The sequence below is a fragment of the Pygoscelis adeliae genome, unplaced genomic scaffold, assembly GCF_000699105.1.
Source record: "Pygoscelis adeliae isolate BGI_AS28 unplaced genomic scaffold, ASM69910v1 Scaffold318, whole genome shotgun sequence".
Taxonomy (NCBI): domain Eukaryota; kingdom Metazoa; phylum Chordata; class Aves; order Sphenisciformes; family Spheniscidae; genus Pygoscelis; species Pygoscelis adeliae.
In genome coordinates, this window is record NW_008825430.1 from 229,162 (window position 1) to 254,254 (window position 25,093).

The window sequence follows — 25,093 nt, forward strand, 5'->3', positions numbered from 1 at the left end:
AATACCGCTGTCATCTCAGCTTCTGCTTGCGCGGCCCTGTGTGACACATGAACGCATCTGACTCTGCATCTTTCATTTGGTGGAATGAAATAGTTTGATAAAGAACCGATGGAAGGCCAAGCCTGATCACCGTCATTTTACTAAACAGCCCATATTGCAAACTGTTACCAGCTGTCTTGCTCAGGTTGCAGCTTTTCTGCACACGCTGGGGGGAAGCCCAGCAGGCCAATATTGAAGGTATCACCATCTTCACCCCAGCCAGATGGACCTTTGTTAACACGGGATGGAGAAGCACCAGGGAGCACAGGCCAGAGAGACCTGAGTTGCTAAGCTTATGTTCACCCCAGAGCAAAAGGGTTTAATTAGTTACTGTATTAGCAAAATGGAAATAAAACTGAATACAAGCATCCTGAGATGAAAAGGTTCATACGTACTGTAGGCATGGTTTTGTTCACAAAACCAGTTATCGCTGAGGAAGTCTTAAGGTCATTCTGCTCCGCAGCTGGTCCTTGAGAATTCATGGATTTTTTTTTTCATGATGAAACAGAGTAGTTTGGTGAAAATAAATGCACTGATTTATTGATTGAGGGAGGAGTTAAACATGTACAGAAAAAGTGAAGTTGCACTGAAAAAGGAACACAAAATTTTGACAGTTTGATTGATCCTGATTGGAAAAATTGTGTCTTATTACTATGAGGACAGCGTGCAGAGGAAAACTCGCTATCTCTGGATAGTGAGTTTTGTCAGAGGGAAACTCACTACCTTCTTCCTGATTTCCAGGATGGTCTGGAGAACTGGAGAACAACCAACCTTCCACCCAAAAATTTACTCAATCCATAAAACCTCCTCTCTGCAATTCTTAGCATCTCTTTATCCTTTAACATAGTACCCATACTTCACACAATATTTTGGGACATTATGAATGGCCCGTGTACAAAATTATAGAACTGAAAGTAATTTTGAATATTATTTCACAAGAAAAGAGCTGTTTTTCTCCAGACGGAGAACTCACTGACCGCATTTTAGACTACATTACACTCTTGTGTTCAGATAAAGGAAAGAACCATATACCAAAGCTATGGACATGAACCCTTTTTTATTAACAGATATTTATTTTAATACAACTTTATTTTAAGACGACTTCAAGGAGCCAAGTAAACAGTCAAAATTATTGTATACACTAAAGTCAATTAAGGCTTTTTTCCAATCACCATTTTTTGCCCAGCTTACTAAGGACTTATCTGGCAGTTTCTTGTTTTGCTCATAGATGCACAAAATACTTAAGTACTAAGAACTTTTACCATAACAAGTATCTAGTTCCAGAATGGATCAAGAACTCTCATTAGTAGACAGTTCACTTTTAAACTGGAACAATAAAACTGTTAAGTATCAAGTAGCTTGTTCCTCAAAAGTATGATGAGAAGAAATGGTCCTTACTGTAATAAACAGTCACACATTCTTGTTTCTATTGATTGTAGAATAAGAATTCGCACCAGATATTTGCTAATTAGAAGCAAATCAATGCAATCCTCACCACTATTACCACATTTAGGCTGTTGGGTTTTTTTTTCAAACACTAATAGTGTATTTTATTGCTCCCAAAGTCATATATGACGATTAAAAAGTCATGATTGATGGATCTGACGTCTTTGGTTGGTCACTCTGAAGGTGGGTTGGTATCAAGATACTTTCAGCAGTCTTCATAAAGGATTTCATCTACTTGGACATCATTTTCTGCCACAGGCACTGATTCACAAATCTGTTCCCTAAAAGCCAATGCAATCGTGTAAGGCTTTCCACTGGGATGTTTTATACATCTTTCAAGATAGGTATCATAATATCCTTTCCCTCTTCCCAATCTGTTGCCTTTTTTGTCAAACCCAAGGCCTGGCATGAAGATAAGGTCAAGACCTCCTGTAGAAAAATGAAATAAACATTAGTGGATGCACTGTGGATTTCCTGACGGCTTGACTACATCCACATAACTTCAGACATTTGCAAAAACGCAAGCTTTGTGTTTTGCAAAATGCTTCCCTCTCTTTGATCAGATGAAAAATACTTTGAATACTAAACCTGTAAATTTACATTTTCACCTTATCAACTGCATACTAGATCAGCCGCAAAATAATTAGACCTTGAAAAGCTAGAAGGAAAAAAACCTACATTATAACAAATTTATTTTATCATTTTAACCCCACACTTCCAAATACTAATGATTATGACTCTAAATCCAGGCAGAGACTGAACTCAGGGAAATTAAATGCAGGAGGAATCAGAAAATAAAAAGAACTTCAACATCAGACACAAAAATAGAAAAGGAAAAAAAATGAAAAAACGACACGTAAGAGAGAGAGAGAGCGCGCATCTTCTTGACACAACTGTAAGATGTCACGAACATTCACTCAACCTCCCAAAACCAGAGAGTCTTGAATACAATATATTCTGAAAGAGGGTATTTGCCCTCTTATATCAAGATTAAGATTTGAAGGTTTGTCTCTTCATGATGTCAGGTTCCTCTTCTCCCAAAGGACTTTCTTCCTGAGCCTCCAGCAATTTTCACTGTTGCTCCAGCAGCACACACAGGCATTCTGCTTGCCTGCTCTGAATATCCCTCCTTCTGGAGGGACTTATGGGCTCCCCAAGACTCTTCTGAGATTGCACTTGATTGGAACTCAAAATCAGTTAAAAAACTGAAACAAGCTGCATAAGCTGCCAATCATCTGGACAAAACAAACCCAACTGGCTGGTGAAACCCTGACAAAAGACCCCACCAACCAGCTCCTGATAAAAAGGCAAGATCAGCTAAGCCCTTTTTTCTTGCTTTGTTCATACTCTGTGAACAGATGTGGATCGGCATCATGCCAGGTAGCCAGCTACAATCTACACTCGGCTGCCCACTTGTTTCAGGAGTTGATTCACATCACTCCAGGTAGGCAAAAGAAACCGGCTGCCACACTGAGCGACCACCAGGCATGGAGGCAGCCAGCGTGCAGATTCCCATTACTCGTGCAAGGCTTGTTCGTTTAGTGTGAGAAGTCTTGCAAGGACATCCTCTAAACAAATGAGCTTGGCTGGCCTGGAACTGACCCAGCTGAACCCAGGAACATCCCACTTACTAATTTCACAATGCAAAGACAGTCTTTCATTTCTTGCTGCTGTAGCAGACAGACAGTTAAGCAGAGAAGGGCAGGAAAGGTAGTGGAAAGCCAGCGCAGACTAAAACACAGCTGACATGAGTCTGGAAAGCAAGCAAATATCGCGTCTCAGTCCACTGTTCTTCCTTCTTACAGGAACGGTACTTAGCCTTGAGCGGCTTGTCTATAACTAGCTTCTGCTTCTTCACCAGGCATAGGACGTGTCAGGTATTTTTCCGCTTTTCCTATGTCTAAACCTACTCTCTCCTGCCGTTTTGGATTGAGCTGCTCTCACTGCATCCAGCTGAGGAATGGTGCCCAACATTCAAGGAGACGTGTGGGAGCATGTACTGGAAGAACCAGAGCTAAGCAGAATTTTTCAGTTTCCAGGGAATCCCATCTGAGATCACATAACAACTCCGAACTCAGCCTGGAAGAGCATGTTAAAAGTTCACATAAGACCAACTCATTTGCACACACTTCCCAGGCTCCTGGAGATTTCCTTCCACTGTTCATCATTCAGAGAGAGTCACAGAGACGTCAACGCCCATCCATCATGACCTGATGACTTAATTAGAACATAGATATAAAATATGCAAGGCAACGCAGCGTGAAATGCTTAGAGAAGATCAATCTTGCAAATCCGGCATCGTACAGTTAAGAAGCATGGCTTTTTTAAAGAGGTCAGAGGAGTAAGAGGAGGGAATTAGCCAAAGGGCAGACCACAGAATAGTACTGGTTGAAATAAAAAGGAGTCTGAGTGTTTTACCACACTGCAGTCAACTTTTGACTCATAGGACAAACAAATGGCAAATGGCAAACAAAAAGGAAAAGAGGCATGAGGGCAGAAGTATGGTCTCACCTGAAAAGAGATGCCATTTTTATGGTATCACCACGTACATCATGTTGGACGTACCATGTCACATCTCCTCAGTTTGCAAGTAAAAATACGTATGTGCCAATTGTCAGGCCTATGGACTAGGACCTAGATACCAGCTGATCTTCTCCTCGTTAGCATGGTCAGTAATAGATCCTGCAAATCAAATCCTCCCCGAGTTACTCCTGTGCTCACTAGTTATCCTCTCCATAATTTGCCTCACATCGGCTTTGCACAGGTATTCAGGTGGCCCAGAAACCAGTATGTACCAAACACCAACGATGCACGGAAAGAAACGCACCCTGCCTTACACATTTTTTTAGCTGTTTTCACTCCATGTGACTCTCATGGCAGAAAGCAGGAAACATTTGCAGTCACTACTGCTGGCAGGTAAGAATGCACACAAGGGGCAAATCTGCAGAGTAAAAAGGTGCCGTTTCTCCTTACATTTGTATTACAGAGAGGAAGAAGACAAGTCAGGGGGAGCACTAAGGAAAGAGGGAATTGCCAGGAACAGTGCAGGGAAGAAAGATATTTTCAATGTAGTTTAACTGATAGCACCAGGCACACTCGAGTTAATTTAGATGTATTAAAGCACTGTGTTTTCTTCTGGGTTCTCTGGAGAAACAGACTGTTTTAATGAGTCAGCTCCTCTATAATCATGGATTTTTTATGCCGAATAACTCAAACAAGCTTGTGCAAATCTCAATATGAAAAAATATGCTGTAAATACTGTAATAGTTACCCTTATATTTTTCTTCCACTGGAGCACTGCGATACTGAATGCCTTTGCTCTGACTCACAACATGCTGTCTGATACCCGTGCAACTCACACTGCACAAGATTTAAGTAAAATGCTAGGGAAGACTTTTGGTAGAAAAATGACACAGCTACCCTGCAAGGAGCCCGACAGCAGTTCAAGCAGCATTAGCCCCAGATCCTACCCCGGGATCTAGAACGAACGGCAGAGAGCTGCATGGAGGAAACGCTTCCGTGCCACATAACTTGGGGAGCAACAAAACCTCTTGTGGTGCCTGCGGCAGCGCGGGGGAAGAGCTGTCACTGGATGAGAGGTGACACACAGATGAGACCAAGATTGCAGACACAGATGAGACCAAGATTGCAGACATGTAAGATTACTGTCAGCAATGAGGGTACATCAACAGGATGGCAGGTGAGAGTAAGAACATCTTAGCCCTCTTGGCATGGGGCCCTCATGCTCCTAGGCCCTTCCAGCCCTGCAGGACCACTAGTTGCCACTCAGGATGCCCTGCAGACTTGCTCCCACAGACCGCTGTGTGAAATGGCATCCTTGTCCTTGAGAAGACAGAGCAGGTACTTGGGCATCAAACACCACATCAGCTTTTAGTGCCTTGTAAAACAGTCCAAGAGAGGTCTCATGATCTCCACCTACTTCTATCCCTTTCCTTGTAATGTCCACTGTCCCCCATGTGTCCGTAGTCATTAACTGTTGGCTCTTGGATCCCTGAGGGTCCAGGAAAGAACACCAAGAAAAGCACACTCACAGTCGAGAGGGCTTTTGCTATAGGTAATCCGTGCTTCTCCCGGAATACTTGCATGTGGTCTGCAAATTGCTAAAGGCTGAAAACACTGTCCCACGCAATTCCAGCCCAGGACTTGATGTAGAGAATATCAGTGCTTGTTATAAACTTTAACTAAGCTACTGGGTATCCCAGTAAGGTTGGCAATTATGATGACAGTAACCTGATACTTGCTGTATCTATGACATGAGCTCTTGTGGCCACAGCTCCTTCGACTGTGTAGCACCGTGTGCGAAATAATATACCCTGATTTATCTATCAATGTGGGCATACAGCCATGCTGACATGGCCACGCAGATTTCATTTATACTGCTAAATACAGCAGGGCCAGAAAACAAATTGATTTACAGGATCACGGGTGGTCAATACTGTTTAATTGTCAGCACACTGCCTGGCACCGCCGGTCCAAGTGACACCCACACCTGCTCCAGGGGACAGGATTCCCATGGGCAGTAAAGACAGGAGAGTACAGGTCTGTCTCCTTCCAACCTGGGCAGTCCTCCTACACCAACAAAACTGGTTTTGCTCCTCCAGACAGAGACACAGGCTTTCCTGCCACATGTCAGAACATGCAAGACAAATCCTCAGATTGATGCTACAAAAATACTGCTGTGATGATCTGCCACAAGGCCTCATATTATTAAAGATACTATGAACTGGGGAAAAGATAAAAAAAAACAGCATTACCTTAGGGTCACAGAGGCATCACGTGAGACCAAAAAAGAAGAGACAGGCCCAGTTCTGTGTAGCGTGGACAGGACTAGCCTGTGCCACTTAGCCTTATGTTATTTAACAGTGTAGATACAGTCATAGCTTCAGAACCTGCCATGTGGGTGTACAGGCACACTCTACTTGCACTGACTTGCATACATCTATGTAGACATACCTTATGTCACAGAGAAGTGAAATGACTTGCCCAAGGACTCAGGAAACATGTGGCAAAACTACATGCAAAAGGCAGGTGTGCAAGCTGCGCGTCCCCCAATTTAACCAGCAGACCAAAACATTAGCATCCCCTCTCTGGTGTTTTAAATAGGAATACAGGGTTTCGCTTCCTCTAGGCAGCTGTGGTGAATCTCCTCAGTTCGGCAGTGCATTTCTCATTATGCTTCATGATGGTATCAGGTTTGATTTGTTCCCCAAGGAAGGATTTTCTCCTTGCACCTCATTACCTCTCTTCTCCTTAATCTGATGTTCCTATTTGAAATGCCAGCCGGCATTTTCAGAAGTGTTCTTGACAATGGTTAATTATAGAAGAGTCCATCAAACTGCACAGATGCAGGTCATGTAAAGACTGCTGGGGACTTGTCCTGCCCTCAGAAGGAGCAGCCAGCATGGGCCCTCTCCTCCCAGGTTAGAAGAGGCTCCATCAGCCTGCTGCCACCCGCCATGTGGGGTCATTCATCTCCCCCTGCACAGCTAGACAGTCCTAACAGAAGACAAAACCGAAATACTCTGTCATCCCACCTTCTCATTCCACTTGCTTTGTGGACGCAGCAAAGCGCCTGGGACCCATCAAAATGGGAGCCAGAACTCTTTTGATCCTCGCCTCCAAAGCACTTACAAGAGGATGAGGCAGAGGCTGAGCTGCAGCAACTCCTGTGTCCCTGTAAAGAACGGCAACGTGCTCTTAAAAATCACACTTACAGCACAGATGCCTTCTGAGCTCAAGCCTACAAGAGGTGGACAGCAATCAGCTCTGTATGCCACCACTGCTGCTCCTCACAGCAGGAGCTGTGCAGTTTGAGCTTCTCCCTGAAGCACAGAAGTTCGTGCACCATTTACGATGTCCCCACAAGGATGGCTTGATCTTCCCAGCGTGGTACCTTGGGCAAGAACGAGGTTTTCAGCGGTTGGGTTTTTTCCACACACAGCTCGCTCTGCGGTGGTAGCTAGGGACTCCCCCTGCTTTGCTCAGATGTAAATGGGGATGGAACACCTCTCCTATGAAGAAAGGCTGAGAGAGTTGGGGTTGTTCAGCCTGGAGAAGAGAAGGCTTCAGGGAGACCTTATTGCAGTCTTTCAGTACTTAAAGGGGGCTTATAAAGAAGATGGCGGCACACTTTTTAGCAGGGCCTGTTGCGACAGGACAAGGGGGAATGGCTTTAAACTAAAGGGGGGTAGATTTAGGCCAGATAGAAGGAAGAAATTTTTTATGCTGAGGGTGGTGAAACACTGGAACGGGTTGCCCAGAGAGGTGATGGATGCCCCATCCCTGGAAACATTCCAGGTCAGGTTGGACGGGGCTCTGAGCAACCTGATCTAGTTGAAGATGTTCCTGCCCACGGCAGGGGGGTTGGACTAGATGACCTTTAGAGGTCCCTTCCAACCCAAACTATTCTATGATTCTATGATTACACAAGGTGCAGGACCAGAAGAACCAGGAGAACAGCTTTCTGTTTAAAGGAGTGTTTATGGTATTATGCACGCCATGTCAGATGTCAGATCAGTCTATGCACAACCTCTGTGGAGCTGACAAATATTTGAAAGCTGTTCATTTACAAGGAATGAAAGCTTACCTTGGTCCTTTTCTGATCTAGCAAGGACCACAATGGAGAAAAAAACCAAACCCTTTGGCAGGAAAACCTTACTTTTCAGAATGAAAAGGGTGCAGTAACCACCTGCTGCCTCTGTATCTGCTACCCCAGCAGAGAGGAAAAAATTAAGTCAATCACTTGATCCTAACATTAAAGTATCAGTCTTGGTGACATGCAGGGTATGAGCCAATGAGTTGGAGTAATGCAGAAAGTTCTAATTAATGACAAGATCATTACTGTAACTTTAATTATTGTCAGCATCAGTATAGTTGGGCCTCTTGGGTAGGTGTTAGCTTCTCAACATGTACTCTATAGGGCACAGATCATCATCTTGGTCTGTATTTACACAGCACCTAACACTGTGGTCTGGGTTAATCACCAGACCTCGGGGAAAACAACTCCACAGAAGTAAATATTTCAATTATGCTGCAGCAAAACAAATCCCTTCCCCTTTATGACTAGTGCTAAGCCTTCTCTGTAGAATGCCCCGGGTGCCCCTCGCACTGCTCCTGAGGTTGCTAACAGCTTGGTATTTCCTTCCAGCTAAAAGTTCTCTGCCCTTTGGAAAAAACCTGCCCTTGGTTTCAAGCGCAGCATCTCTGCTATTACACACTTGCCTTGGTATAAGGTCAAAAAGGGAAATGCCAGATCTGTTCACTACAGGCCTGATCCAGACCCTACCCAGGTGTGTGGTTCCTGGAAGGGCTGGGATTGCTTCCAGGGGAAACCGACTCCTTATCCCGACTAAGCCCTGGAGAAGCCAGATACTGTTATATTCCCAATCAAATGAGCAAGGAGACAAAAACATTACCCTTTGCTGCAACTGATAAGCACTTGAAAAAAAGTAATTCATCCAAAACCAATGATGCTGACTTCCTCCAGTAACACAGGGGATCGCAGACATAAACAGTTACATTGCTTAACTTTGCCCCAGCCAGTCTGCTAAAACGTAAATACAATCCCTTAAACAGAAAGGAAACTCTTATCTGATAATTCCTATTTGCTCACATGATACAGCTTTTGAAAATCAGTATCAGAAGCTCAGCATGAATCCTCATCTCCTTGGAAACATAAGTTACAATGCAAAGGATCAGATCCTCCGTTACGGTAAATCAGCACTGCCCCACTGACATCCCTCTGCACCTACCTTGGGAACTACATGGAAAATATCCTGAGTTACTGACACGAGTTTGAGAAAAATCAATTCTTTTCTCTTGTAAATATTTGTTGTTGGTTGTTCATAAACAGGACTCCTCTAGTGCTTTTCTGTAGTGCTCACTCTGTAGTCTCCTTATGATCCCAAACAGTTACCTAACAGGACTAAAAGTCGTGTTTCATATTAGATTGAAAAACCAAGTCATTATAAACCACAGTCAGTAGCTTTTCCTCCAGGTGTTTTCCCTGCGTGCACACCTTTAATTGTGCAGTACAACAGCACTTCAGCAGGCCTCACTGTTCTCTAACTATTCATAGACATCTGTTGCTTTAGAAGGAAAGCCAGAGAGATGCCCACTTTATCCCCAGCACGCATTAACAGGAATCAAAAATTGAAGTATCACATCCAAATCCTATGGGCTCTATCCACAGCCTCCTGTTACAGGACACACCGTGAGGCCCTCAAGGCTAATGCTCACCCCATCCAGGGAGAAATGCTTTTAACACGAGGGGCAAGCATTTGCTTTATTTTCATTCCCCTTTGTGTATGGGAACTGCAGGCACCAGGAAGGTTTTGTGTCCTTTTGTCTTCTAAAAATCTTTCTACCCACATCCATGCACGGGTTACACCCGTAACCCACCAATCTACCTTTTACGTACATATAGATGCCAAGCAGGCTATCTCCTCTGCAGTCCACGTGCCCCAGGCAATTGGTCCACTAGCATGAGTGAGACAGCTTCTGTTATTACTTCAATAACATATTTTGCAGAAAATAGAACCATCAGCAGAATCTACAAACAAGCACCGAGCAACTCAGCGTTTATCTGTCTACTCATCCATGTCAGTGCTTTGTGTCAGCATGAAACATTGGTCTCCACAGTTCAGACTTGCCCTTCTGAACTACAGCATAATAAAATATTTATACTTCTCCCTGAGAAGCTACATGATAGCCATCAGTCATACAGGTTTAAAACAACAGAGTGGCAGCCACTCTCCTGTTATTAAACCTGCAAAACACACTAATAAAGCCGTTCGATCGGCTCCTGTGCTACTAAGCTGTGATCAAGCAAACACCCTCCTATTTTGAATTCATTTAAAAAAAAAAATCTTATCAATTTAGTGCCAATGCATTTGAAAGGTAAAGTGCACCGCACAGCATCAGCTGTAGTACGCCAGCCCTGCACAAACAAACCTATCCTGCTCCACAAATAAACATCCTTTCATGTGTCATCAGGGAAGCTACTGCATAAGGCTAAGGCTTGCGTTCAAGTTCTAGCTGGTTTCACAACGCGGGAAGACTGTGCGAGGCTATAACCATCACACTCATTTCCCCTGAGGTTTAACTTACAGTCAGCTGAGGTCTAGTGTCTCATTTTCAGAATTTGCCAAGTGTCTACCTAAAAGAAAATTTGAACAAGTACTTTTCTGTTTCACTATTATTCATCAAGTCTGTGTAAGCCCCATAAATAAACCATATTCACTCAATGCCACCTACAAAAATGTCTGGTTTTGCAAATTCAGAGTAAAGGAAATAATTGCTTAGAAATGTTTTAGTTATCAGTCTGTGAAAAATGACTTATCTGCTCCTGATATTCAGATATGTGAGCAGAGTTAGAACAGTTTGATTGGGAAAACATGGGCAACGAAAAATGTTTGGTTCAAAGGCTTGCACCTTGGCTCTCCTGTGATTTTAAACCACCAAAATACTCTGAAACAAGATGTACCAAGGAGCAATTCCAAAGAGAGGACAAATGGCATTAGAGCCACTTTACAGCACATCAACACATCTTGTTAAATCAGCAAATGCTGACTGCAAATCTGCTCCTTTAGAGAAACTCACAAAGCATTGGTGCTTGAACTGTTTATGTCGGGGTTGTCAAAACACTGCTGCAGCCTAAAATACAAGGATCTTTGTATATCTTTATGCATTTTTACGTTAAATTCTTTAAGATCTTATCAGCTACGCTTCCCATAGTGTTTATCTGAGCACTTATTTAAATACTTCCACTTGATACATGTGCATGTGCACTACTTCATTTCTTCACTCTTGGTCCTCTTTTGCATGCTGCTGTCTGGATATTTTTAAATCAAAATATGACAGAAGTGAATCACTTGGGGATTTTTTCAATACATCATGCATCACTATCAATATTTCCAGCGCCCTTTGACTCACCCAGCAGACAGCCTATCATAAAATACGGAGAATTGCTTGTGAAATATAAACAGTTAAGACACCAACTTCTTCATCAGTGCATAAACCTGACTCCTGTAAGGAGTTACACCACTTGATGGGAACATTAGGCATGCTTACAGGCAGGGTTTATTGAACATGTCGAGTCAGCTGGTTTGGAGGTGATGGCACCTTCACTGTTAGTGCCAAACGTGTTAATATCACAACAGCTGAGAAATCCTGCTTCTTCCATCACAAGGTTTTCTTTTACCTTTTTAAGCTTGCACAACTTAAAAAACCCGACTGTCCCTGGAATCCTTCACCTCCCTCACTCCAACCCCTGATTTTCTGGAGACATTAAGCTGGAGCACTTGTTCTCCTGTGTGTGTGAATACAATGCCCGGATGAGATTTTAATTATAGGAAAACAGCCTAAATGACACCAATGCTCCATAGCAAATCTATGGAATACTGACACCTGCCGGCAAAGGGCGTCATGTCACTCCTGGGCAGGAATTTGCCCTCCACCTACACCCCAAAAGCCGATTCCCATCTCTTATGCAGGAAAGCCAGCACAAGCAGGAACTGAGTCCAGTTACGATGCCAAACATAAAGACCAAGAGCTATCCTTACACTGTGAAACAGCAGCATGAGGCTCCTGCTCCCTGAAAGCCAGTGGCTCTCGGCCAGGTCTAAGGCATTTCCCACTGTACAGGGGAAATGACAGTGTATTTTGAATCTCAGCAAAGACAGTGGGGATTAACTGTGCCAGGAAGACAATTCTTCTGTAGCTGGAAAAGTGCTGACCTGATTTAATAGCCCACTAAGCTGGCAGAAAACCAATCCTAGGAAAAAGAAAGAAAAGAAAAGTAGTAATTTTTTGCCAGATTCATGAGCTGAATCTGCTCAGCAGTACCAGAGATGGTACCGGGGTTGGGAAGACAAGGGGAGCACTGAACTGGAAGCAAGAAAAAGGCATCAGGACTGCCCCGTCTGGCACCAGCCAGATGCGAGCAGGGCTCAGCTGTCTCACCAAACCGCATCTTCAATCCACATTACCCTACACAGGTGGGCAGCAGGAAAAAGCTTCCTCTCCTGTTCTCCAGATATTGTCCAGATTCTGTGCACAAAGGCACTGAGGCAAGTTTGGTGCTGGCTCTTCCTTTCCAAAAATGAAAATGAAGGGAGACAAAAATGTCTGTTTGGATTAGTTACTGCAGCCAGAGATACTTGCATGTTTGCATTTCCCTTGTACGAGTTTGTTGTACAGACTCATGCCACACTCCAGAAATGAACCTAACCTCTTACTTGCTTTTGAGAGATTCCTGTCTCTAGGAAACAGTATGAAGAAAATGACAATGCTACTGTTCACACTCACTGTAGCAAAATTAGCCCACTTTGAAACAAAACACTTGAGAGTCACTTGCAGTGAATTTAAAGCCCTTGCCTATGTTCCTTTCACTTCTCTTTAAACTTTAATTGATTACAGCAGAAGTAATCTTTTTAGTTGTTTTGCTGAGTGCAAGGAGAATGTTTTCTGCAAGAAGGCAAACATGGATGTGACACTTAAGATGATTACAAGGAAAAGCACTCTTTTAAAGCCTTAATGAACTTTATGAAAGCAAAAAGCTGTAGTGTTCCAGAGCTCTCAGCCCTCCAGGTTCACCGCAGGATACCCTGGCACAGGCGGTATTAAAATTAAACCACACAGTGTTCACTGTTTATTCTGCACCAAGGAAATTCAGGACATAAGGACACCAAAGGGCATTACAAAGTGATGCCGCAAGAACACATGAACTTTTGCATTTCAGAGCATTTTTTCAAAAGCCTTTCAAGGAAAGAGACTCTCTGTAATCATGCCATACCTGTTTCTGAACAGAAGCACCAGGAGAAGCTCAGCTAAAAGTGTCTGTATTCACCTAGCAAATTGGGTGCTGATTGTTATTAAGCTATTTCAGAGAGTTGTGGAAGCTGGTGCAGACATCAAGGGGAAGGGCAGACACCAGCTGCAGAGGAGAGCGATCCCAGCGCCGAGGATGGAGTCCCACATCTTTCAACTGAAGGCTGGGATGCAGAAAAACCCTGAGGGAAACAGTTGCTATCACAGCTGGGTCCAACACCTGAAATATTTTGTTTCCAAGCAAGTATCTTCCTAGCTCTACCTGTTACGGAACATGCTACACAGAATAATGTAAAATTATTTTATGCATCTTTAATACTGAAACCGGCATTTTTGTAACGGCGTGTTGTTGTGGGATACCTGTGTGGAAACCAGTTAAAAAGATCTGCCCAGTGAGCTCATTTGAAAAGCAGTGTTATGGTATATACAGAAAAAATTAACTTCTACAGTGCCATAACATATATTTCACAGTATTTCTTTACCTGGGTATAAAATGTTCTCTCAGGCATCTTTTCTCTGAAATAACATCAGAGAAATTGCAAAGGTTGAAAGAGCAATGGCTGGAACTCTTACAGATCTAGAGAAGCTTCTAGTTGAGAATAAGAAAACAGACAAAGTTTGATAGAAACAAATTACAGTTGAAATAATACAGGTTTAACTAAACAATGAATAATAAAAAGAAAGTAAATCAAATATCCTTATTTACTTCTCATCATAGAAGAATGAGGTATCACTTGAACTGAAAGCAGCAAATTTAAAATGAATACAAGGAACATAATATTTCACATAGCGTAGGAACATAATATAATATTAACATAATAAGGAACATAATATTTCACATTACAACTAACTAACCAATACAACTCACAGCTGTCAGAAGGCAGCGGAGCCAAGGGCTTAATACAAATAAAATTAGATGCTTAGAGGAACGCTCCGAACGCCCACAGGTAAAGAAAAACCAGAACCTGTTTGTAAGGGGATAAGCCGGCGACTGCAGCTGCAGAGGTAGGAAGGAATTTCAGTTATTGCTACATAGCTACAAGTTGTGAGATTTCCTGACTCTTGTAAAACACATGATGCTGGACTGGACGTCCAGGGCTCTGATCCCGCACTTCGTGAGGGGAAGCATCCTCTCTCCCCAAGAAGATTCATCACCAGAATGTTAATGCCTCACTGGCACTGAATTTGTTCTCCTTATGCATATCAAAATACTATGGCTCATTGTCTCCAAGCAGAAGTTCATTCCAAACTTTAAATCATTTCATTAGAAACTAAATTATATTAAGAGCTAAGCCTCGCTTTTCAATTTTGTTTCGTGCCATGCTCTCAGGTTTTCTTTTTTATGACCAGTGTAAAAAGATTTTAAATTATAATCTATCCCTTGACATATATTTTACTGTAAGTTTTAATCAAGTCTCCCAGAGGAAAAGAAAATCTAATAGTACCCTCAATCACTTTACAATCTTGTTTGGGGTATTTTTTTGCTTTTTTTCCCGAGCAGTAATATTTAACATCTCTGCTTTTCACATACCCATATTTCATTTATTCCAGATACATTCCAATCTGCATATATCTCATTTAAATATTCACAGTTATTCCTGAGCATTATTTACTACACGTCCTTTTTCAGAATGATAAGCATCATTTTGTATGGTCCCATTATGCCTTCATGTACAGCTAGACAACATCTAATGGAGCTGAAGTAGCATATTAGACCCTCCCTGTGCTTCAAGACATATAGCATTTTCTCCTCACACGGTTTTTTATTTCTAAACTCTAATGTGCCTCATATTTCAAAATCCTCCCATTTATGGTGCATCCTTTTTTTTGCGGGGGGAGGTCCAACCCATTATCTTTTTTTTACATCCCATTTTATTTCACAGCTCTAAGTTAAACCTATTCCTCTTAAGACTGTATTGCCACCACTTCAGTCACACTTCTAAAGAGCTGTGCTAAAATTTGGAATAACTAAGAATACTGATGGCATCACAAGGCCATCAGTCCTAGCAGCAAATGCAGCCTCTTTGAATGTATGAATAAATAGCAGGAGTTTAAAGACAGGTGAAAAAGAGCTCCTGCAGACTAAAATGTTTCTGCAGGGCAGATCCCAATGGCAAAGTTTAAAATAGGGCTAATGGTCACTCAGGAATAATTTCAAACTACTTGAGGTTGCGTGGAACTATAGCCTAGAGGTAGCCAGCATCTTCCTTGCAAGAAGGTCACACTTCCCGGCATAAATAGCCCTCATAAACCAAATACAATCCACACGGGTAAGCTGTCCCTGTCTGTTTCTACTACCAGCATGTTATTGTAATTTATGCAACAGCAAGCCTCAAAATGTTCTGGATGTTATTGAGGGCAGAGAGATATAACTACCCTAACCTCAAACGCCAACCCATCCAAAGGGTTATGCGAAAATGAAGCAGCAAGAAGTCACTGCTAGACATATGTTAGTATTTCCTCACTTTGTTTGAAATTCAGATCTTTCCTTATTATTAATAATAAATATACTGCCATTTAAAGCACAGATTATCTAGTTAACATTTCACTAATTATCTTGAAGGTACAACACAAGTACTGTGATTGGTAGGCCACCAAAGTTTCCAGTACTGAAAATGCTGGAAATCTCCAAACTACATTACAAAATACAAGTCCAGTTCTTAATACATTCATTTCTGAGAGCAAAAATACATTATGCTTTAGTGGAGTAGCAGCAGATTATTTAGCATTCCCCATTACATATAAGATGCTATATTTTCAAGTGCTGCCATTTTTCAGCCTGGGTATTTATGTCAAACTGAGGGGGGTTGTGTTTCTTTTCTTTCAGGCAAAATGGTTCACTGGTTTCTAAGAACAAAGCTAGCAAAAAACAACAGGGAAAGCTCTGTTGCTCCATGCTTTGAGGCAAGAACTTGAAATCTTGCTCATAGTACCCTCTGTGTCAACAGTGTGGCTTTAGCCCCGTTCAAATCCATTTGAGCTGGGCTCATACAACGTTGTAAATGTTTGAAAACCTGCCGTTTGCACAGGCTTAGGGAAGATGTGTCAGGGCGAACGCTGGGTCTCTCCAAAGATGCCACCCTCTCCGTACTGCTGCTGGAGTCACAGCGGCACGGATGGCCCCACGACTCTCTCTAGGAGCCAGTGCCAGTTTTCAGGGGACATTTCCTCCATCCTGGTTCCTGGTTCCTCACTCCCACTCCCACGTTGCACTGATACAGCCGCACGGTAAACTGGATCCACTCATCTGGGTTAAAAAAATCCCAGCCAAGACAGGGTGGAGGAAAGGAGGAAAACACCCTTCATCCAGAGCAGCTTGCTGATCCAGTTTACTACGGAGGGGCAGGAATATGCTGCAAACATGAGGAGGGAAAACTCCTTAAGCCAGTATTGCTGCAAAGACGGCGCACACGGAGCTGCAGGCTCAGCTCCTACTGCCGGCCCTGCTCCCGACCACGAGGACTCGGAAGGACTTTCATTTCGGTGGCTGCTCATAGTTCCGCTGGCTGGGGAAAGACGGGGAACTGAAACATGGAAGGAAATGAGGACTGAAGTTTCACTAAGATTTTTTTTTGGCATGCCACCCGTTTATGCAATCCCTCATCACCAGCTTCCTACCAGCCCTTCAGTTGCATCAGTCCAAATCTGTGTGTGGGCCCTGTCTGAGAGAAGAAGAGCCTTTTATTGGTGCTGGGTTACTTCTAACCAAGACTGGTTTCCCAGTATAGGTCCCAACGTGGCTGCCGGGGCATCTGTGCTGGCACAGGAGAGGAGGGGTGGGGACAAAGAGGAGGAGAGAGGGCAGCAGCTTATTTAATCAGGCACTGCCCAAAAGAAACAATCACAAAACTGTCTTCTGTACTGTTTAGTACAAAAAGTACTATTTAACAGAGGTGGAGTTTTTCTAAGCCAATGAAAAAGAGAAACAAGCCAGCACACTGGGGAAGGAAATGAGTAAATTGGGACAGGGAATCTTGTATATCTGAAAGCGGACAAGTGAAAGAAGACAAAGCACATGATCTCCTCCCTTTTAGCAGGGGCAAGCTATTTATGTTGGCCCAGCTGCCCCAGAAATGACAGGCTAGGACTGAGAGCGGGAGGAAGTGGGGAATATGGTCAGAAGGGCCAGAGAAGGACACTTGGAGAGGGAGATTCAGGTAAGTTGGGCAAAGAGCAGAAGGATGGAGAGGGGCATTATGCTGGCAGAGAAATTAAAGCTTGGAAAGGGGGTCTGGCCCAAGGACGAGACAAGCTTGGGAAATAATTTTGGAGGGAACAGTGAAGATGCCGTCACGTTTGGAAAAGCAAGCAAAAGAGTCTGTGTGCACTGGGGGCAGCTCCTCTGAACAGCCCTGGCTGGAACCAGGAGCCTCTGCTGCTCCTCCACCAGCAAATACCAGTTAATATCTTTAAGTCATTGAATGTTGTAGCGATGAAGAGCCCATACAAAAATGAAGACCTCTGTCTCCACACCAAGGTTTGAATAATGCAGAGCAAAAAAGGCCTGCAGCTCTAACTTGAACAACAGGGAGAACACAAATGACTGAGCGCACGCTCGTTAGCGGCGTTCATTAACAGCAAGCAGTGTTCATCTTTTGCACCTTTGAAAGAGCCCAGATCATTGCATCTGGGTTCATCTTTGAATGAACCCAGATCCAACAGGCGAGGACAATGTAATAATGCACTTAAAGACCGGGGCAGAATTTACACAGATAAAGTGGCTGAATTAAGTTTGTACACATAATCCCATTTCTTGCATTTTGTAGGAGAGCACCACACAACCCATTAGAGTAAGTAGATTCAGAGCCACAATTTCTAATAACTCTTCATTCTTTGGCCAAAGAAAAAAATCTAGGCCAAAACCCCTCTCCCCATCACCCAGGTGAATGTTTTAAAAGTTGTCCATAATTTATTGTACACCTTCAACTACTAGTCAGTAGTTCAGGTCAGTTATGAACATTTAAGCATCATGTTTGCTCTGGTCCAAGACTTCCAGCTGAGATCTCTCAGTCCAAAGTTGGCCACCTGCCTCCTTTCAAAGAAGCCACCTCCAAGAATGTTACCATATGGAGATACTCAACCCAGTCAATTTTTTTGAGTCCCAGTAAGAATAATCTCTTTCAGAGGAGTAACTTAGCTTTTCACCCATAGTTCTCAGAGCAGGTTTAAGTAATAATAAATAACATTACAAATGAGGAAACCCATGTCCAGCCCGCTGAATCACACCGCCTCCCTAAACCACATTGAAATTAGAGCTGCTGGGGAAGCGTCCTTTAAATTTCTGTAGGAGTCATGATAAAAAGCAAACAGGGAGCATGATTTTATCTGATTTACTCCTTCCAAAGTCGTGCAAGGTATCTACATTCCTGTAAACAATTACTGCAACCTGCCTGAACTTTCACCAAAAGTATTACCTCAGGCAAAACCTGATACCGGTGCTCCTTTATACTTCTGATGGGCAAGGATACAAAAGGGAAATTGGTACCTACCAAGAAAATGTACCACTGGCTTGCTCCAAAAGTTGTCTAAATCTTTCAGCAGGTACAGCTGGAAATGAACCAAGTCGTGCACCTACATACACCCCTACTCCAAACTAAATATCTGAACTTCTTCCACCTTTGTTCTTTCTGTTGCTCTGTCCGTTTAGCCTAAAGAATACAATTACTGTCACCCATGCACGGTAGAGAAGATGACAGACTTTCTACTACTAAAGCTGCAGTGATCTTTGTTTATGCCGACAAGGTATAATGTGGTGTACTGCCAAGATGAAAATGGGTAAACCCTGATCCAACAGAAAAAGGACTGTCTCCAAAAGGAGGGGTTCATGTCTATTCAACATAGCTTGTGAGTACTACCAAAGACTGGGAGACTCTGTGCAAAAATTATACCTAGTCTTATCTTTGAGCTATTCTTCACAATAACCATGCCTGAAATTTTAAGGACAGTGTGAATTCAAGCTTTTTGTCATGCAAAATGAATACACTCAGAAGTGACATGACTTATTTATGTACCTGCAGGGTATTTCTTGGAAATTACATAGCAACTTACGCCAGCAATGGGAACATTACTGATATAACACCATGTTATCTCCTTATAACAATGTAAATGCCTCCGATCACCACAGTATTTGATAACATCACAGAGATAAATGTTTCATCCATGCATAATTCCAACAATGGAGGATGGATGTAGTAGCAAGGCAATTTGCATTCCCACAAATGTACCAAAGTTCAAAAAATATAATAACGGACAAAAAAAAATATAGCAAAAGGAATTTAAAGACACGCTGAGGTCCAGTGTGTGTTTCTGACAAATTGCTGGGGGGGGGGGGGGGTGGGTGGGAGTCTGATTATGCAGAAAAACCCCTAAACTTACTCTCTAATCTACAAAAACTGTCCAAGGATAAAGGAGCAAGGTCTGACTTCCAATCCAAACTGAATTATTCCTGAGTACAAACAGACTGAAATCAAGCTTCAGGCTGGAGAAGTCTGACATGAACATATACCAGTTGTTAGAACCGCTGGTCGTAGCTCTCTTGGCATCTCTCTGTAGACTCTCTTGGCATTGCTCTCTGCCCATAACCATACCCTGGTGCAGAGAACGAAAGAGCAGCTCTAGAACTAGCCAGGTACCAAAGGTTGCTCCTGCCTTCCTCCATCTTCACCACCTGGCACCTGGGCCATCCCCAACTGGTACATCCCAGTGCACTCTATACCAGGTAGTCCTTGCTCTCATCATACCTAAAATCGTTGCGTGTTTACTCTGCAATCTCTGCAGCAGGCTTGTTAAATTCAATCAACAGCAGCTCATCAGTAGCACAAAAGCTTGTCCCGACTGCCTGAACTAAGCTCAGTTAACAGAACCCTGGGAGTTTTAAGGGTTAACTTCAAAAGCCCCTGAATCCCACCGATATACACAAATTTTTGACAAAAATTAGGAAAACAAGTAAGTGTTAAATATTAAATGTAAAGAAGATGGTTGTATGAAGCAGTGAAATCCCTTGCTAGCTAAAATGTGGACACAGAAAGGATTCTGAATTAGGAAAGAGGTAGAGATCGACAATAGAAGAGAAACAAACACAGTGAAGTGTTCTGGGGAAGTACATCGGCATCCCAAAGCAAACACAAACCCAAGTTCAACCAAACAGGGTCATATAAATGTTATGTTCCTTTGTCGAGCACTAAAAAGCCGGTAAGTCTGTGAGGTGTGGAAGCTGGCTGCGTGGTGAATTTCCACCTAGAGAAAATTTTCCCAGACTGAGGTTTCAAGCATGAGTTCAACAAGAGTTTTCCATTAATAACATTAAACATTTCTGCAGATGTTTCAGGAAGATATTAATGTGTTTACAAAAACAATGCAAATAATGAATGCAGACACAGAAAAAGTAAGTTTCTTTACAAATTTGTACAAGTTGGGGAATTTTAGGTTAAGAAAGAGAGAGGTTATTTTGGGAGCAAAACACACATGCCACTAGCTAGATCCAAATGAACTTTTAACTTTTAAACCCTATGAAGAATCCAGTGTCTGAGGTGGCATTATAAGATCAAAATAAAAATGTGATGGAATAATGATGGAAAAGACTTTGCAATATTCATCCAAGCCTACAAGAAAGTCCTTTTCTTTTCAGTCTAAGGTCTCAGTCTGGAGAGCTGTTCTGCATGGGCAGACTCCTTATCAGCACTGTGATTCATCCATGGAATACAATTTGCAGGATCAAAGATTTCGGAAAATTCTTGTGTCAGCCTTACAGGCATCACCTGAAAAGCATCATCCCTACCTTTCAGGCAGTGGAAACTAAAGTTCTCAGAGTGCATCCTAAAACTGCTAATACCCTGTGACTTTCCATGGTAGCCCAACCCACTCCCGGCAAGCCCCTGTCTCCTTCATGAGCCTGGGTTATGCTTGCCAAGACTGCATTGAGGATGTCCATGAACCGGACCAAGAAGCTGATTTATCTGGGGGGCTGAGTTTCCTTCAGCTGGATCAACTGTGCAGTCTTGTTCCTGCCCTGCTGGCATATCACAGGGGTGGCACAGGGTAGAGAAAAACAGGCACGAGAAAGGAGCATCTGCTTACATTGACTTAAGCACCTCTACAACACATAAAACCAAAGTGTAACATTTCATTTCACTCTCGCTATCAGATTATTTCCTACTGGCCTCAAGGCTACTCCTGCTCATCAACTCCACAATGTAGGAAGAAAATACTCACCACCAGCAAGAGCCTCCTCTCTTACACTGTCATCATCACTAGGCTGAAGAATATTCCAGGATGTCAAAGTAAGTGAAGAAATGTCTTCAGCTGATGATAACTTCAGCATGTCCATGTGATTGCTGTGAGGCTTGTAACGTGGGATGAAACACTCTTTGCCTTGCTTAAAAATGTCCTTAATGATTTCTTCCGTCTGGATTTCATCTGGCATGCTCAGAAAGATTGCAATTCTTTTGGATTCTTGGTACTTGGGATGGCCAATCACCTACACGGGAAATTCATGTAATCAGTTGATGAAAAGTTTACAAAAAGATCGACTTACTTTATTTTAAACACACCACTGGAGCAAAATATCCATTGAAAAGGGTAGACATACAAACTACCACGCATCATAAAAAGAATAAACCGACTTTGTTTCCTACTCCAACGTTTCTATCATCAGCAAAATCAAAATAGGCAAATTTTTGCACCCAGTGAACAAAACATTGTAACACAGATTTGGGCCAGCAAAAAACAATTTTGGGGACAATCTCCTGCTCCTTTAAATATTTGTGCCATATAGTGCAGACATCTTCAAATGCCCAACATCACTGGAGAAAGGTAACTGCAGGTCAGAACTGCCAGCTTACGCAAGACATGAGGTTTTTGCATTCCTTTTCTTCCACCCTTTTTACATGCTGCATCTCTCATCCGGGCCTAGGTAGAATGAGAAGCACATCAATGATAATAACTCAAAAGAAAATTAGCATCAGAGCAGATGACTGCAGAGCACAAAGTCTTCCAAGACCAGGTCCCTCTTTCTTTTTTTTAACCTGAAACGCCCTCCCTACAGCAAGTTTAGATATATGACTTCAAACATCACCTGCTTCTAATAGGTGATCTTATTACTGCACATTTTTCAGAGCTTGAAGGAAAGATGGCCTTGCCATTTTTTTGATTTTCACGAGGTTCTCTGTGCTGGGCTTATAAAAGACTGAATATAGGAAGGAAAATAAAAAACGCTTATATGGTGAAAAAGTGTTAGCAGTTTCATACCTCACTATGTCTCTGCCCCATTCCAGATTGAATTCCACATTAAAATTTGAGAGGAGGTTTTTTAAAGCTTGTCTTCTCATCCTCTAGTACCTCACATACTTTGTTACTTACATCTGGACAAAACAAACACAAAATGTGTCCCTTCTCATTTAAATGCTATTTAACCTTATTCTACACACTTGCAAAAAATCTGTCAAAAATATCAGACAATTGAGAAACTGTGCTTATCTACGGAACAGAGAGCACCAAATCCTCTGCTCTGTGTTTGCATAACTGCAGGGTAACTTGCTCTTCTGAGCTTTAGCCTTTGCTCTGGCCCCGTTTTGAGAGATAAATGTCCCTATCCGAGTTGAGATATGGGTCTCACTCCTTTTTTTTTCTTTCTTTCCAGCACAGCAGTTAAAAGCCCAGATGAAATATTCAGAAGATGGATATATTTTTGTAAGGCAAAAAAAAAAAAAAGAAACACTCCAGACCAAATTATGGTAATGTGTTGCTTGGCCATAGAAACGTCTTAACAATTCAAAAACATATTTTACTTCCTTTTGTAATTTGCCCAACCTTACACATGGATTTTTCTAACTAAGTGTTAAGCTCTTAAACAACAGAATTTCCATGGTAGCTTTTGTTTGAAAGGACAGACTATTTCGTCAAATTGCAAACTCCAGACAACGCCTGTGATTTATGTTGTTGAGGGCCTCCAGAGCCGAATCTCCTCATGGGTTTGGAGAAGAGAGAAACCGAGACAAAAAACTCTCCTCTTTTGAAGTGGTGCTGTGCGCTGTGGGCACCACACAGGTCCAATCTGCTCTGACATGTCCAGTAAGACATTGATTATGCTGTACAGAAAAAAAATGACGTTGAAGATGTAAAACCACATCCTAGCAGGAAGACACAATTTTGGATTTTTTCAGAACTGTGAAGATGAAGCTGCTATGACTCGGAGCAGTTTCTGAGAAGAGTGAAAAAATTTCCACACTCAACAAATATTATCTGCCCTTTGTTCACCAGCTGACAGCTATTTTCTGCAGAATCAGAGCATACAAACAGCATGACTTTAATCATGAACACAAACATTAAAAAAGAATAATCATCCAGAAGCTAATTAAATACTAGTGGCTAGGTCAGCCTGTGAAGCAATTTCACTTTGAATTTAAAGATCCTTTTGAGATGAGATTTTACGACTAAAAATATTGTTCAGGTGTTATAAAATAACCTGCTCACTTTTATTAGCTGCAGGCACTGATATATGTTATAAAGCTACATTTTCAGCCTTACATTGTTCCAAATATTTTCTCAGCATTTTCAAAAATTTCTTCATGTCTGCTGCATTACCCTCCCGTAAGGAAGCTGACTCTACTTTCGGCCACTTGTGCAATGCCATGCTGTCTTAAGCAAGCTCAGGATTTTCAGTTTGTGTCAGATTATTAAAATGGCAAGATAACATCCATTTATGTCAGATTTCCCGATGCCTTCTTTTAACCAAAACAGAAGCTGAATCTTTCAGTGTGCTCTTACTAGCAGAAAGGAGTGCTCTGTTGCCGAGATTATCAGCTGCAGTTAGACAAAGGCTGAGGGCTCCTAAAAATGTGGTACTACATGGGCTAGGTGCTTATAAAGCTGGCAGAGGACTCTGCATGTTTGAGGAGGATGCATGCCAGTATTTCTAAAAATTGAGAGCTTTACGTCTAGGATGTGTGATTACTAAAATGCATTATCATGACAGTAGGGCATTACTTTTTTTGAAAAAACAAACAAACAAACAAAAAAACCCCAAACATTCCCAATGAAAAAAAGCTTACGTGAGTTCAAGTTAAACTTGCTATGACCTAAAGTTTCTGTGCTGCCATGTCCCACTCATGATGTGGCTACACATTAGTATTAAGTGAAGTCTGTAAAATGATTTGAGATCCTCTGGCAGGAAAATAACAATATAAATGTAGATCATCTAGAAGTACCCACTGGTGCTGCAAAAAAAAGGAGGACTGTGTTCTGTTACATGCAGTGACTGCAAAATAAAATTTTATTGTGTTTATTAAAATGACAAAATATATCTATACAAGAACTTTGCAATCCAAATGCAAACAGGACATTTCAAAGTACGCGTCGATATCATGCTGTGCTAGGATACCGGTTAGGTAAACCCTGCTTGATATCTTCTACAGTATAAAAATTGCACAGAAGAAATACCACTGAAAGATACAGAAGGGAAACGACAGCCAGTTAAACACCAGGCGAAATGGAAACAGTTGCTAAATTTTTATATGTATTGCGAGAAGCTGACCGTAAAGCCCGATGTGAAACATTTGAGATGAACACCCGCCGCCAACCCATGAGAAACCCCACTGCTTTGGGGTTTATGACAGAGTTTGCCTCCAGTTCCACAAGCACCCCGTGCTTTACCTTGATGATGGCTGTCACTGCTTATTGCAGTCACTGCACACACCAAAGCCACCAGCTCCGGTCCCCGACATTAATTAGGAGTGATGAGGGGGGGAGGCAGGGGCCGAGG

The 25,093-nt window shown here is 42.3% G+C and overlaps 1 protein-coding gene across 2 annotated transcripts; it reads right to left on the minus strand.

The window, feature by feature from the left end:
- Positions 1-594: 594 nt before the first annotated feature.
- On the minus strand, positions 595-25,052 carry LOC103922711 (5-formyltetrahydrofolate cyclo-ligase-like). 2 transcript variants are annotated; one of them, XR_663895.1, is made up of 4 exons: positions 24,985-25,052; positions 21,547-21,811; positions 763-1,914; positions 595-724 (listed from the first exon to the last, which is right to left on the minus strand). XR_663895.1 is itself a non-coding variant. In XM_009330889.1 (3 exons), the coding sequence occupies exons 2-3, from the start codon at positions 21,755-21,757 to the stop codon at positions 1,691-1,693; spliced, it is 435 nt and encodes a 144-aa protein (XP_009329164.1). In that variant the 5' UTR covers positions 21,758-21,811; positions 24,985-25,052; the 3' UTR covers positions 595-1,690. The 2 variants fall into 2 exon arrangements, 1 of the variants encoding a protein (XP_009329164.1); XM_009330889.1 differs by having other exon boundaries at positions 595-1,914.
- Positions 25,053-25,093: the final 41 nt, after the last annotated feature.

Bases quoted from the DNA above. Each gene is read 5' to 3' on its own strand.
- LOC103922711 (XM_009330889.1), bottom strand. From the start codon at position 21,757: ATGCCAGATGAAATCCAGACGGAAGAAATCATTAAGGACATTTTTAAG. The intron at 1,915-21,546 runs GTGAGTATTTTC...ATTTTTCTACAG, and splicing joins AGAGGAGGCTCTTGCTGGTG to GAGGTCTTGACCTTATCTTC.